Here is a 14,396-nt window from a genome sequence, read left to right on the forward strand (position 1 = left end):
AAAGGGGGTCCTCAAACCCCTGGGAGCTTCACTTCTCTGACTCACCTGGAGGGTTAGGGAGGAAAGGAAGGTTTGGGGCCCCAGGGTGGTTTGGGAGTGAGTTTCTGTTAGGCAGGTAGGGACTAATTCTATTGTTGGCCAAATATTCAATACTTCCTTGGCACAGACAACATCCTTACATTACCAGCTAGTGAGAACAGCTACAACCAAGAACAGTGGCAACTGACCCAGGGGCTTGCCAGCCTCTGGGCTCAACAACGAAGCAAGAGTTGGAATCTGCCCTCAAGGCTTTCTCATACTCTGCTCCTAGGGAACATCAACTAGTGCTTCAAGATTAATTAACATCAATGATTTAGGCAAGATCTTAGTGTTTCCTTCATCCACCTATCTACCCTTACCTTCTCTATGTTTAATTATAAATAAACCCTGGTTAACCTTAAGCCTAAACAATCTTGAAGCCTTGCTTACCTTATCATCAACCATCCAATTAATAGCAGTCAGATCTACATTACAACTTTAGCTGGCCAAGTCTTTCCAAGCCAGTTTACCCATCTTCAATTTGGAGTTTCAGGAAGTTTCAATCTGCTTCCTGCAAACATTTCTAACTGACTGGCTGGATTGGTTCTAAACTCTGGGCCTGTGGCAGAGAATCTTGGGCTTAAAGGTGACCTGACTTAGCTGCTGCGGGAGGTTATCTAATTCACATACAGCTGTGGTTTGGGACTCCCTCCCTTCCATATACCATCATCAGCATCTGCCTAGGCCCCCATGGCTGCTCCTAATAGTACCTACATAACAAGTATTGATGTCAATCCATTGTCTATAGCATCTTAAAGCAAAATGTAGTTTCTTTGTTCTATCTCTTTTAATTAGGTCTATTTTTGCTTTTTCTGAGATCATGTTTGCTACTCCCAGGCTTTTTTTTTTTTTTTTTTTTTACTTCAATTAAAGTTCCAGTCCCTCACTGTGTGTCTCTTTTGTATTTCAAGTTTATTTCTTATAAACAATATATTGATAGAATCTGATTTCTAAACCATCCTACTCTCCTCTTCTATTTTATGGGCAAATTCATCTCACTCACATTTATAGTTCTGATTGCTAACTATGTATTTCCTTCCATTCTCTTCTCTTCTATTTTTCCTTTTTTTCCCCCTGTACCCTCTTTAAGTCTGTTTTGCTTTTGACTATTGCCTCCCCGAATTTAGAATCCCTCTTATTCTCCCTTACCCACACTTCCCCTTAACTCCTTTTACTTCTGATTCCCTATTGGGTAGGATGTATTTCTGTACCCAACTATGTGTATTCTTCCCTCCTTTAACTAATTCAGATGAAAGTGAAGTACAAGTGTCACCCATTCTTCACTCCCCGTTCCATCATACAAACTCCTCCTTGTGTACCCCATTTATGTGAAATAACTTCCTTCAGTAGTCCTCTCCAACCTCTCCTTTTGCACTGCATTCCTCTTCCCCATCTTTCCATTCTTCTTTTGAGATTATCCAAGCATAAAAGAAGCATACTCAGGCCCTTTGTTTAATCAGAATCCTTCTAAGACCCTTCCTTAATGATAACGTTTTGAGGGTTTACATTTATTATCTCAACAAATAAGAATGTAAATAGTTTAATATTGTTTAATCCCTTATGATTTCTCATTCATGTTTACTTTATTACACTTCTTTTGAGTCCTATATTTGTATGTCATATTTTCTACCCAGTTCTGGTCCAGGAATGCTTATATTAAAGATCTATTTTTCCCCCTATAGTATTATATTCAGTTTTGTTGGGTAGATTATTTTTGATCCTACACCTAAATCTTTTGCCTTCTAGAATATCATATTCCAAGTTTTTTTTATAGTAGGGGCTTCTAAAATCTTTTGTGATCTTTATAATCTTTGGGGCTATCTGAAATACTTTTTCCTTGACCTGGGAATTATGAATATTGCCTATAATACTGCTGGGAGTTTTCATTTGGAGGTTTCTTTCTAAAGGTGACTATGAATTCTTTCTACATTCACTTTGCCTTCTGGTTCCAGTATGGATAATTTTCATTGATGATTTCTTGAAATGTGGCATCCAGGATTTTTTTTATCATTACGGTTTTCAAGAAGTCTGATAATTCTTAAATTATCTATCCTTGACTTATTTCCCAAGTCATTTGTTTTTTATAGAAACTACCTTATGTTTTCTTTTATTTTTTCAGTCTTTTAAATTTTTCCTAAGAGTTATTGATATTTCATGGTGTCACTGAGTTCTATTTGGTCAATTTTTATTTTCAAGGAGCCCATTCTTGAGTATGATTTTCTGCCTTTTGTTCCAAACTGTTTATTTTCCTAATTCTTTCTACTACTACTCTTATTTCTTATAATTATTTCATAAGTATATATTATAATTAAAGTACTCTTATAATTACATTTTGTATCTCTTCTTTATGTCTTCAAGGTTCTCCTTTTGTCGAAGATTATTTTTTGCCCTTGGTCTCTGCTTATAGTTATTGTGAAGTTAATTTCCTTTTCTGCAATTACCTCTTAAGATCTCTTGAATCATAATATTTCTTTATGGTATTTGACATGTTTTTCTTCATATTCATATTTCCAATATCAGTGTCCAATATGAGTTTTTTATAGGGCCAGGCTCTGCTCTTTTCCATTCTTTTGGATGGGATATTCAGCATCTGTTCAATTCTTCTACTGATAAATGGTCAAAGTATATAGACAGTTTTCAGAAGAAGATGTCAAAGTTATCAATAGTCATGTAAAAAAATTTTCAAAGTCACTAATAATTAGAAAAATAAAAATCAAAACAATTCTCAGGTATCACCTCACACCCATCAGATTGGCAAACATGACAGGAAAAGAAGATGAGAAATTCTGAAGATGTAGAAAAACTGGTATATTATTGAACTCTGGTAGAGCTATGACTTGGTCCAACCATTTTGTTTTGTTTTGTTTTTTACTTCTGTCTTAGAATCAATACTGATTTTCAGTTTCAAGGCAGAGGCACAGCAAGGGCTAGGCAACTGGGGTTCAGTGACTTGCCTGGGGTCACAAAGCTAGGAAGTGTCTGAGGCTAGATTTGAACCCTGGACCTCCCATCTGCAGGTCTTGCTTTCAATACATTGAGCCATCTACATGCCCTTTGTCCAATCATTCTGGAGAACAATAAAACTGTATTTGCTTCAGTTTCCTCCTATATAAAAATAGAGATAATAATAACACCTGCCACTAGGGTTGCTATGAGATTATATTTGTAAAATGTTTAGCATGGTTCCTGGCACATAGTAAGTGCTATAAAATGTTATCTATTATTATTATTGTTATCCCAAAGAGATTTTTATTCATTCATTCATTCATTTATTTTAACCGTTATCTTCCATCTTAGAATCAATACTATGTATTGGTTCTAAGGCAGAAGAGTGGTAAGGGCTAGGCAATGGGGGTTAAGTGACTTGCCCAGGGTCACACAGATGGGAAGTGTCTGAGGACAGATGTGAACCCAAGACCTCCCATCTCTAGGCCTAGCTCTCAATCCACTGAGCTACCCAGCTGCCTCCTCAAAGAGATTTTTTTTTAAAGGAAAAAGGAGCCCATATGTAAAAATATATTTATAGTGTACTTTTTGTGTAGCAAAGAATTCAAAATTGAGGGGATATCTATCAATTAGGTAATGGCTGAAGAAGTTACAATTTATGATTGTGATGGAATACTATACTGCTATAAGAGATGACAAGAGTATGGTTTCAGAAAAACATAGGAAGACATAGCAGGTGATGCAAAGTGAAACAAACACAACCAGAAAAGCACCATACATAGTAACATCAACATTGTAAAAACAATTAACTAGAAAAGACTAAGCTACTTTAATAAATACAATGACCCAAATAATTCTAAAGGATTTATGATAAAAAAAAAAATGCTCCAGAGAAGAACTGATGAATTCTGAGTGCAATTTGAAGCATATTTTTTTCACTTTATTTTTATTTGCTTTTTTACTTCTCACAAGTAGTTAATCTGGAAATATGTTTTTCATGACTTCATATGTATAATAGGTACTGTATTCCTTGCTTTCTCAATGTAGGCAAGAACTAGAGAGAGTATTAGGAATTGAAAATAATTAAATAAAATGAGAAAGTTTTCCTGTTTTTATTTTCAAACTTCAAAAGTTGTTTTGTTGCTTTTAACATGTTAATGTTTCCTTGGAACTCTAAAGATTGAACATATAAAAGAATGGCTTTTAGAAATTTACACTTAAAACAACATTAGGGGCAGCTAGGAAGCTCAGTAGATAGATATCCAGGCCTTGAGATAGGAGGTCCTGGGTTCAAATTAAGTGTTGGATACTTCCTACCTTTGTTTTCTGAAGCAAGTCACTTAACCTCAATTTCCTGGCCCTTACCACTCTTTGTCTTTAGTATCAAATCTAAGGCAGAAGTTAAGGGTTTACAATGGAATTGCTCGTGAGCTAAGAGAGGGCGTGGGAGGAGAGGAGGGAAAGAACATGAATTATGTAACCATGGAAAAAGATTCTAATTAATTAATTAAAGGCCTAGTAGTTATAAAAAAAATAAAGAAGGTAAGGGTTTAGAAAAATAAAAATAAAAACAATATCATCTGAGCCCCTTTCCCTTTTTTCCAAATAAAATACTTTTTTATTAGGGTCCTAGTAAAGATAACAATGGGAAGCAAAGAAAAACTCCTCAAGGATTAAATGGATTAACCAGTTTCACAGTTTTTCCATTCTCTTTGAAAATGTTCAGAGTTGGGACAGCTAGGTAGATCAGTGGCCTGAGAACCAGGCCTGGTGATGGGAGGTTCTTGATTCAAATCTGGCCTCAGACACTGCCTAGCTGTGTGATCCTGGGCAAATCACTTAACCTCTATTGCCTAGCCCGTACTTCTTTTCTGCCTTTGAACTAATACTCAGTATTGTTAAGGTAAGGGTTTTAAAAAAGCATTCAAGTGAACCCCACACTATGAGAATTACTGGTGTAGTCACAGCAATATCACCATGCTACCTGTTGCCCCAAACTGCCAGGATTTCCTATCCTTTCCCTCTTTAGTACTATCCAATTCTATGTTTGTTTCTGTGCCAACTTGTTCAGTTTGTATTCCTCTTCAATATGCATGTTGTTTTTTTCTGTTCATCTCTGTGTATCTCTGTATATCTCTATTTCAGATATACATATGTGTATGTGTGTACATATATAATATTAAAATATATACATATACATATGTGTCTTTCTGTCTTACCCCCTTGGGGCAATGAGGTGGCCCCACTGAGAGAGTGCTGGGTCTAGAGTCAGGAAGACTCATCTTCCGATTTCATCTAGCCTCAGATACTACTTACTAGCTGAGTGACCCTGGGCAAGTCATTTAATCCTGTTTACATTGGTTTCCTTATCTGTAAATTGAGCTGGAATACAAATGGCAAACCACTCCAGTATCTCCGTCAAGAAAACCCCAAATGAGATCACATATTTGGAGATGGGTAAAAAATGGCTGAATATCTCACCCTCTGTATATCTTTATCTCTTGTCTTTCCTTCTATCTCTCTTGTACAGTACTACTTTTCATTTGTCTTATCTCCCTAATATCTCCTCTAATCTCCCATAATACAGAACTAAAGCATATTTTAAGTAATTGTTTTTTACTTTATTGAATAGTTTTGTGTTCTAAAAGAGTTTGGAGAAAGTAACTAAAATTTCTATTTTGTGTTGAAATTTAATTGAATTAAAACAGTAAGTTTAGTTGTATTAATGTTTAATATTATTTTTAGTGAATCATTTAATAAAATAAAAAATTTTCAGTTCTGTTCTTAATTTTAAAAGTCAGTGGTATGTTATATATTTTCTCTTTAAAAACCCTTAAAATAAAATTATTTCAAATTATGAGACCCTAAGTTGGCTCTTTTTCTTGTGTCAATGTCCCATCACAGAATCAAGATTACATACCTTTGGTTCAAGTTTTCCACCTCTTACATAAACTACAGATAGTTTATGTAAAAATAACTGAATAGGAAATAGTATTCCAGTGAAGATCTGATCCACACCAATTATACAGGTAATATTTTCTTTTTTGCACATTATAGTAATTCATATGTACATAATATATGCATATATTCATGTTTTTAAAACAATAGTGATATGTTTAAGTTGTAGTTCAATAAAATATCTGCATCTCTTTATTCTATATTTCAAGTAATTTACACTTTTGATCTTTTTTCATCCTTTTCATCTAGGATCTAATGGTTTTAATAAAAAGGACCAAAACCACTTTACCTCTGCCAAATGAAGTTAAACAAACCAAATTTCTTACTTGATACATACAAACAAAAGTACTGAATCTGATATTAAATTACAATGTTTCTGATTTAGCAACAATCTGATTTAGCCTTATCAACTGCTACCCAAATTCCTTTCTTTTAACCCATAAAAGAAATGTCTCTTCTGTGAAGTCTTACCCATCCTGGGAGACTCTAAGGAAACAATTAAATATTTAACTATTCATCCAACATTTACTAAATATTTACTAGGTACTTACTGACTTCGTGGCATTGGGTCAGGTGTTGAGGGCAATACAAAACATTTTTTTAAAAGAATTGTCTTTTAAAGACCTAGGTCTGCCAGTCCCCCAGAAGTTTATAATCTTTTTGAAAAAAAAAAATAAGGCATTATAAAAGAAAGCAGAATGAAGAAAATATTCCCTATTACAATAAAGTAAATGAAAACAACACAAATTTAGAATTCAATTTAAATTCAATAACCAATTCTGGTTATTGTATATATAAAAACCAAACCAAACCAATTTCAGGAGACAGATGATCAAACACTTCTCTTCTCTCAATAGAGAGGAACCAAATGTTGCATATAATGTCAGATATGATGGCTGTGATTTGTTTTTCTCATCTGTTTTGGGTGGAAGAAAAGGAGACTTATAGAGGAGTAATAGTATAAAAAAACAAAAATGCACCAATAAAACATTTTCCAAAGAAAAATAAGGCATGCACACATTAATGTAATATTCAAAGGTAGTATATGATTAAGTACCCAAATAAGTGACTCAGATAAGTGGTATATGAATTTATAGATGAGGGATTGATATGTTTTAGATTGGTTCTGGGGAGAACACCTTATATTTAAATTATTATTTTTATCCTCAAACTTCAAGGTAAAAACTTTAAGTGAAATTCTTTTATGATTATTGATGCATTTGGTGCCTGATCTACCTTTTCTAACATTTACTGAGTTTTACACCATTGCACTAGGCACATTTTATGTAGCTTGTAGAAGATAAGTTTCTGAATAAATTACAATCTAGGGAATGCTGTCAATTCTCTGGATATAGTCATCTTAAGAATTTTTTTCCTCTAAGAAACATATAATATGTCTTTCAAAGAGACTCCTATACAGGAATCAACTGAGAAAACTATAAGAAATGTGTTTATTTTGGCTATTTAGGTTTTCTGCTTTACAGAGAAAACTGTTTACCTAGGTTCTTTCATAAGCAATGTGTATACCTTGTATTATATCATTTAGTACTGGTGATGGATTTTCCTTCCTTCTGTCTTCCCTAGTATCTATTCCCTTTCTCACTTGCTTACCCTTTTAACCAGATATTCATTTGAGAGATGATTACCTACAGACAGGACTTAGAAGAGAATAAAACCAACTAACCCATATGAAATTCAAAGGAAGTCCATTAGCATCCAACATCATAGCTCTTTTGAAAAACCAACAAAGACTAGGTAAAGAATTTCATACAGGACAGCTGGGTAGTTCAGTGGAGTGAGAGTCAGGCCTAGAGACAGGAGGCCTCAGCCACTTCCTAGCTGTGTGACCCTGGGCAAGTCACTTGACCCCCATTGCCCGCCCTTACCAATCTTCCACCTATGAGACAATACACCGAAGTACAAGGGTTTCCAAAAAAAAAAATTTTCATACAGGAGACCAGCTATTGGTCCCAAGGCACAAAAAAAAAATTCCACAGGACAAGTCACTTTAGGAATCTGGGACTATATATAAGATGTGAAACTAGCACTGATGATAAAGTCATGGGAGCATAGATTTAAAGCTAGAAAGAGCCTTAAGGGCCAAGTAGTCCCACATTTTCATTTTACAGTTGGGGAAACTGATGCACAGGGAATAAGTAATTTGCTCAAAGTTACACATGTGACTTTGAGTGGGATTGAATCCAATTCTTCTCACTCCAGAGCCAGAGTTAATTAAAACAGCATGGCAATTGCTATATTCTTTCCTCTACTAATTCAGCTTTACTGATCAGAAAAACACATTATCAAAATTTGCTGACTTCACCAAATTGCCTCTTGATGATTAACTAACCTTATTCATTTATCCTCTTATCTTGATTATTTAACCATGATTAATTGGTCTCATGATTAGGTAAGTTAGGACTCAGACTATATATATTTTCTCTACTGATCATTAACTAGTCCTGGGTTTGGTTATTAACTAAAGACTCTCTCTGTCTCTCTTATTCATTTGACCTTGTTTACATTTCTTGCTGAGTCCTAGCTGGATTTTATCTCTCCATAATGTTAACGTGGCCTTTCAGATGTGATTGCTTACTTTTGTGGTTAAAAACAGGATGTAGCTACAGCTTTTTTCCTCTTTCTATCCATTGGTTCAGGACCAAGAGAGTGAGAGATAATGACTTCTCATTCTCCCAGTTCTTTCACTCAAATGAAAAGGCAAGAACTAAATCAAGAACTCAGGGTCAAATGATGACTAAAAACTAAAACATAAAACTATCTTCATGTATCTGAAAAGAGTTAACTCTCGAGAATAACAAGGAAAGATAAAAGAAAAAGTAAAAATAGCACAATTTATTTTAAGGGGCAACTAAGTGGCTCAGTAGATAAAAGAGCCAGGTCAGAAGATAGGAGGTCCTGGTTCCAAATCTGGCCTCTGTCACTCCTAGTTATGTGACCCTAGGCAAGTCACTTAATCCCAATTGCCTAGACCTTACTACTCTTCTATCTTGAAATCAATACTTAGTATTGATTCCAGGACAGCAGGTAAGGAATTTTTAGAAAATTGATTTCAAGATTCATGCCATGATGAGTTTGTGGAATTATCTTTCTGGGAAAAGAATAAAGAAGAAAATAGACAAACTAGAAATCTGAGAACCTGGAACAATTTGCAACAGACTTCCCAAAAAGGTTAGGAAAAACTATAATCTTCCCTTCCAAAAGATCATAGTTTTTAAAACTGAAAGGTACTTTAGTTCTACCTCCTTTTAAAAATAAAGAAAATAAGGCCTAGAGAAATAAAATTGACCAAGATTTAACAAGGCAGTAAGTAGTAGAGTAAGGTTGTTTAAACTCATTTCTCCTGCCTCAAAATCCAGTCCCACTGTCACTGAATCACACTAACTCTTGCTGTCAAGTGTCTTGCTGTTACTATTATTGAAATTTTGCTATAATTCTGTAGCAATGATTTTTCTTTCTGAATGTTCTTGAAGGTAAGCCAAATCAATAAGTACAAAGATAATATGAGGTAGGAGAATGGTATGATGATTCATGAACTCTGAAATCTTGTGTGTGTGTGTGTGTGTGTGTAAGAGAGACAGAGACAGAGACAGAGGGAGAAAGAGAGAAAGAAATCCATAAACAGTATACACAGATTAGTAACCTACTTTCTATTGCACTAGTCTAGTTCAAAATAAGGATCACCCTCAGCACACCACTTTCAAAGGCATACTAACATGTGGAGCTTCAATAAAAGTAAAAAATCTTCTAGAATACATCTAATCAATCATGCAGATTGAATGATGGGTGTTTGTTTGTGTTACTGAGGAGAGTTACTAGGGAAATAGAAATGAAGGAATTGTTTCCTACATTCAATTCTACATTTTATATGCTAAAGAATGACATCTATGTCTTCAAATCCACCCCTTTTCAGGGTCAAACCTACAGATAAAAACAGTCTTTAAATGATATTCTTACCTGTCCTCATTCTCTGGAGAAAGGACCATAAATAATAACAGAAATCACCTTTATACACAGCATTGCTTTAGAAGAATTCATTGAGAACTGGGAAGGTAAAATTAGAGAATTGGGTGTCACAGTCCTCAAGAAGATGATGTAGTAAAGGAGTCAAATGGTTGGGAAGATTTTTATCTCAAGAGAAGAATAAGCAAACAGAAGACATCCCTCTCAACTGCATAGACTTACAGTTCAAAGGATGAACTTTCATAAATCAAAGAAAAATATATGATTGGAATTTGTCTAGACAAACAAGTTTTTTCCCCTTTATTTTTCATACCTGAGAGATGTGACTAAAATACTTAAGAGCTGTCTCCACAGGGCTCTTAAAGAACATCTTCTCCTGAGGTTTTAGCTGTAAAGAAAATAAGGAGGATTGTAGGCTATTAAGACTGGAAGTGATAAATTAGTCCAACTCTTCATTTTACCAATGATTTTTTTTAAAAACAATTTACAATAGGGAAACAGAGACTAAGAGAGGTAAGTAGATTTAATGAAATTCACACAATTATGAATTGTAAGAGCCAAGATACAAAACAAGATCTTCTGACTACAAATCCAGTACTCTTTCCACTAAAGCATGTTTTTTCCCCTCAAGGACAACATATTCTTCTTAATTATGGAAAAATGTATTGTACTATTGCGCACACATAACCTATATCATATTGTTTGCTGCCTCAGGAAAAGGAGAGGGGGAGAGGGAGGAAAAGAATTTGGATCTCAAAATGTCAGAAAACAAATATTAAAAACTGTTTCTGCAGGCAATTGGAAAAAACATATATAATAAAGTCTTTGGGGGAAAATTTTTTTTAAAGAATCAACACATATGTATTTGGTAATTGGAAACATGGCAAAGGCTATATCATTCTTTCTAAAATACCTGTTTGTTCCCACTGGACTTAAACCGAGAAAGGAACCACTATCCCAAGAAACTTAGATCATGATGTCATGCTATTCCTAATTTTTCCTCATAGTATTTTAACTTTTGTTTCCACTATAGGAACCTCAAATAACATGCCTTTCTCAACTGCTGTTAGTGAATTTTACTTTCAAGTGCTTCAATCCCACTTCCTAAAGGCCTAGAATGAAGTAAGATTTGGGGGACAGGGAACACTCACATTATCAGAGAGAGCCAGGTGCTTACAGGCAGCTCCACAGACAGCACATTTTTCTAGAGTAAAAAAAAAGAAAGTTAAGGTTTTTACATGCATAAGGTTAGGAAGTTCATCAGTAGCACGTGAATAGCAGCTGAGTAGGTCAGCAAGAATAAGGGGGAAAAGAATGAATTCTTATTAAAGTCTGAAAAGGCAGTTCAATATAAAAGAAGAGCCCTTGAGCCCATTATCTTTTTGTAGATCAGTTTCCCAACCAGTGTGTCCAAGATTAGTCAGAATTTCCCAGACTCCTCTCATATCCAAGCTGCTGTTAGGCTTCCAATCCCTATTTTCTTCCTGTTCCTTTCCTTCATTAACAAATTATGATTCTTTTCAAAGGCCTATATCTCACCCTCTCCACTAGCACAATCCCTCATGTCACTTTCTTCAGTGCATACAAGATGCTCCCAACCTTAACCGATGATTTTTAAATAAATTAAGAAATTAACAAATGTGTCAAAATGAAAAATATTGAAAAATATAGCTACAGTAAAACTCAAGCTTAACATTCTAGAACTAATAGAATTATACTCATATCCTTAGCCTTAACTTAAAATTGATTTTTTCTTCCTCTATACTGCTGGCATCCATCTTTTCTGCCCTTCAGAGCTTCTCTCACGTATTCTGGACTTGTTCCTCTTGTTCAGTCATTTCCTAATTATAACCCAGTCTGAGACAGCAAAACAGAAGTGTTTAATCTTGATTCATAAGGAAAATGTCTGGTAAAATAAGAAATTTTTTAAATGGCAGCTGCTTCATGAGTTCATTATTGGTTAAGATCAATATAATATCAAACAAAAACTTCATATATTATCATAGGGACATAGCTTCAAGGTGAGCTGTTGTTACTCTAACAAACAAAAAGCTTTCTTACATCAGCACATCATCAAAATGGTTTTGCGACTGGAGGGACAAAACTACTCATTAGTTCTTACGTTGTCTGAGGATTCTTCATATGAGGGCAGATTTTATCATTTATTCTCCCAAATTAGTATTTATTATTTTAAAATTGGAGAATTTAACTCCATTTTTTTCTAGTTAGGGATGTTTATTGAGGCCTGGACTTTCATCTTTCTATTTTATCTCTTTTCCATCTCTAATTTCCTCAATTACTTCTGTTCCTTATGATTTTCCTTTTCCAACAGATTGGATATAGTAATTGTGTGCTGTATATTAACTATTTGAACTTCAAGTGCCACCTATTCCATCTCTAAAATCTTTCTTCATAAATGTATTCACAAATTTCAAAGTAGGAAGGGATCTTAACATACACTTGAAGAGAAATTTTTTCTGGCTTATTCTCCATCCTACATGATGTTCCTGACAAGAGATCATCCCTCTAGTAATGGGAAATTCACTATCTTTCAAGGAGTCCACCCCACTTCTGAACAGTTCTATCAAGAATGTTTCCTTATATGGAGACAAAATCTGCCTTTCCTCAAGGCTCAAATATTTTTTCCTAGTTCAGACTTTTAAGGCCAAGGAAAACAAATTTAATCCCTCTCCCAAATAAAACTCTTTTAAATGCTTAAAGACAATTATCATAGTAACATGCCCTATTCCTCGTAAGGTCTCTTTTATATAACTATTTCTTCAACTGGTCCTTATATGACCTCATGCCCATCCATCTCCCATCTTGGTTACCCTCCTCTGGGTACAATTCCTCCTAAAATGTGGTGCCCATAAACGAACACAATAGTATACGTGTTTTTTGATCAAGAAAGAGCACAGTGGAACTATTACCTCTCATTTTCAAAATAATGCCTCACAATGCGACCTAAGAATATATTTACTTTTCTTTTTTTGCTAAAACATCATACTGTTTGCTCACACTGAACCTGCAGTTCATCCAAACACTTCTGCCTCTTTTTCACATAAATTGTTATTTAGCCTTCCCACTCCTAAAGAGCTTTACAGTTATTCTTATTACATTTAATTTTACTGATTCATTCCCCAACATATCAAAGGATATAAACAGGCAGTTCTTAAAGAAGAAAAAAAGTTATCAATAACCACATGAAAAATTAAAACAGATTAAGAGAAATGATACATTAAAACAACTCTGAGAAACGTAAATGATTGATATGTCTTTTCAATAGATAATACCCTTAGTTTCTCTAAACAGTTTGTCCTAATAACTGTCATTAGTGAGACATTTCTTTTACATATTTATTTGCCCTTTCTTCCCAAGATATTTGCTGAAAGGAGAGAGAACCAAAAAGGACCCAGACACCAATCTGATTGCAACTCTGTGCCCATAAGCTGTAATTCCTATCCCAGAGCCTAGGTGGAACAGGCAGTAATGTCTTTCTCAAACCAGCAAGGCAGAGAATTGAGTCAGAATTCCTAATCTGACAAGTGAATGTAGTTAGTCTAACAGAATGAGTTAGTATTGGAGCCTAGAATGGTCAAGGGTCCTAAGACTATCTGAAGCATGCAGAGAAGACCACCGTACCCCAAAAGTTGTTGCCAGCTTCCTAAGCTACTTCTCTGAGTAATTGAGCTAATTCTCTCTTGCTGCACTAGAAAACAGAAAAGTTTATGATGAAACAAAAAACTTCTAATCTTCCTTTTTGGTAAACAGAGACATAACAAGGAGCTGGGAGCTCAGACTCCATGTTAATGGTAGAAGAAACCATTTTGAGGTTAAGTAAAAGGCATGACCATGTATAATGTTCTCAGTTACTTGATGTTTCTTAACATTACCATGCTTTTCCTAATCTAATTAAACTGTTTTGCTTCATTATATGTTTGCCCAAGTTTCACTACTTGCCTAGTACCTAAGAAAGGTTGGTCAGTGCTTGAAATGGCCTTGCCCAAACCAAAGACAATAAAGAAAAGGAAAAATAATCAAGCTTTCCATCTTAGAAAGAAACATGGTCCCTACATAGCTTCCCAAACCATATGGAGAGCTCCCTCTGATGGGATTTAGGACCTGAGGTCAACTGGAAGGCACCCTCTCATCCTCAGAGAAGAAACTAAACCATTTGACTTGGTGCTTGCAAATTCATTATGAATACTGAGGAAGCTAGGGCACCAGCCCTTTCTCCTTCTTTCTTCTAAGGTCCAGGACTCCCCTTCTATCTCACCACTCCCACAGAGAAGGTTTGATACTAAAACAATTCACCATGTCTCTGTAACAACACAGGACATCCAAACTTTTCTTCAGGGATCTCTGAAATACATAGGGAATCTAAATGGAGGGTGTGAAAGGAAATTCTTGGTTCTCTTTGTCTATTCTGAAAA

The 14,396-nt window shown here is 34.9% G+C and overlaps 1 protein-coding gene across 2 annotated transcripts in view; it reads right to left on the reverse strand.

Moving 5' to 3' along the window:
• The window catches only part of RNF212B (ring finger protein 212B), a 79,318-nt gene that overhangs the window by 45,583 nt on the left and 19,339 nt on the right, over nucleotides 1-14,396 (reverse strand). For both annotated transcript variants that reach the window (XM_044665249.1, XM_044665250.1), the window contains exons 3-4: nucleotides 11,115-11,167; nucleotides 10,277-10,351 (exon numbers count right to left, since the gene is read on the reverse strand). In XM_044665249.1, coding sequence (XP_044521184.1) covers nucleotides 10,277-10,351; nucleotides 11,115-11,167 — 128 coding nt within the window. The remainder of the gene's footprint in view (nucleotides 1-10,276; nucleotides 10,352-11,114; nucleotides 11,168-14,396) is intronic.

This window comes from Gracilinanus agilis, chromosome 2 (genome assembly GCF_016433145.1).
Source record: "Gracilinanus agilis isolate LMUSP501 chromosome 2, AgileGrace, whole genome shotgun sequence".
In the NCBI taxonomy this organism is placed as follows: Eukaryota; Metazoa; Chordata; class Mammalia; order Didelphimorphia; family Didelphidae; genus Gracilinanus; species Gracilinanus agilis.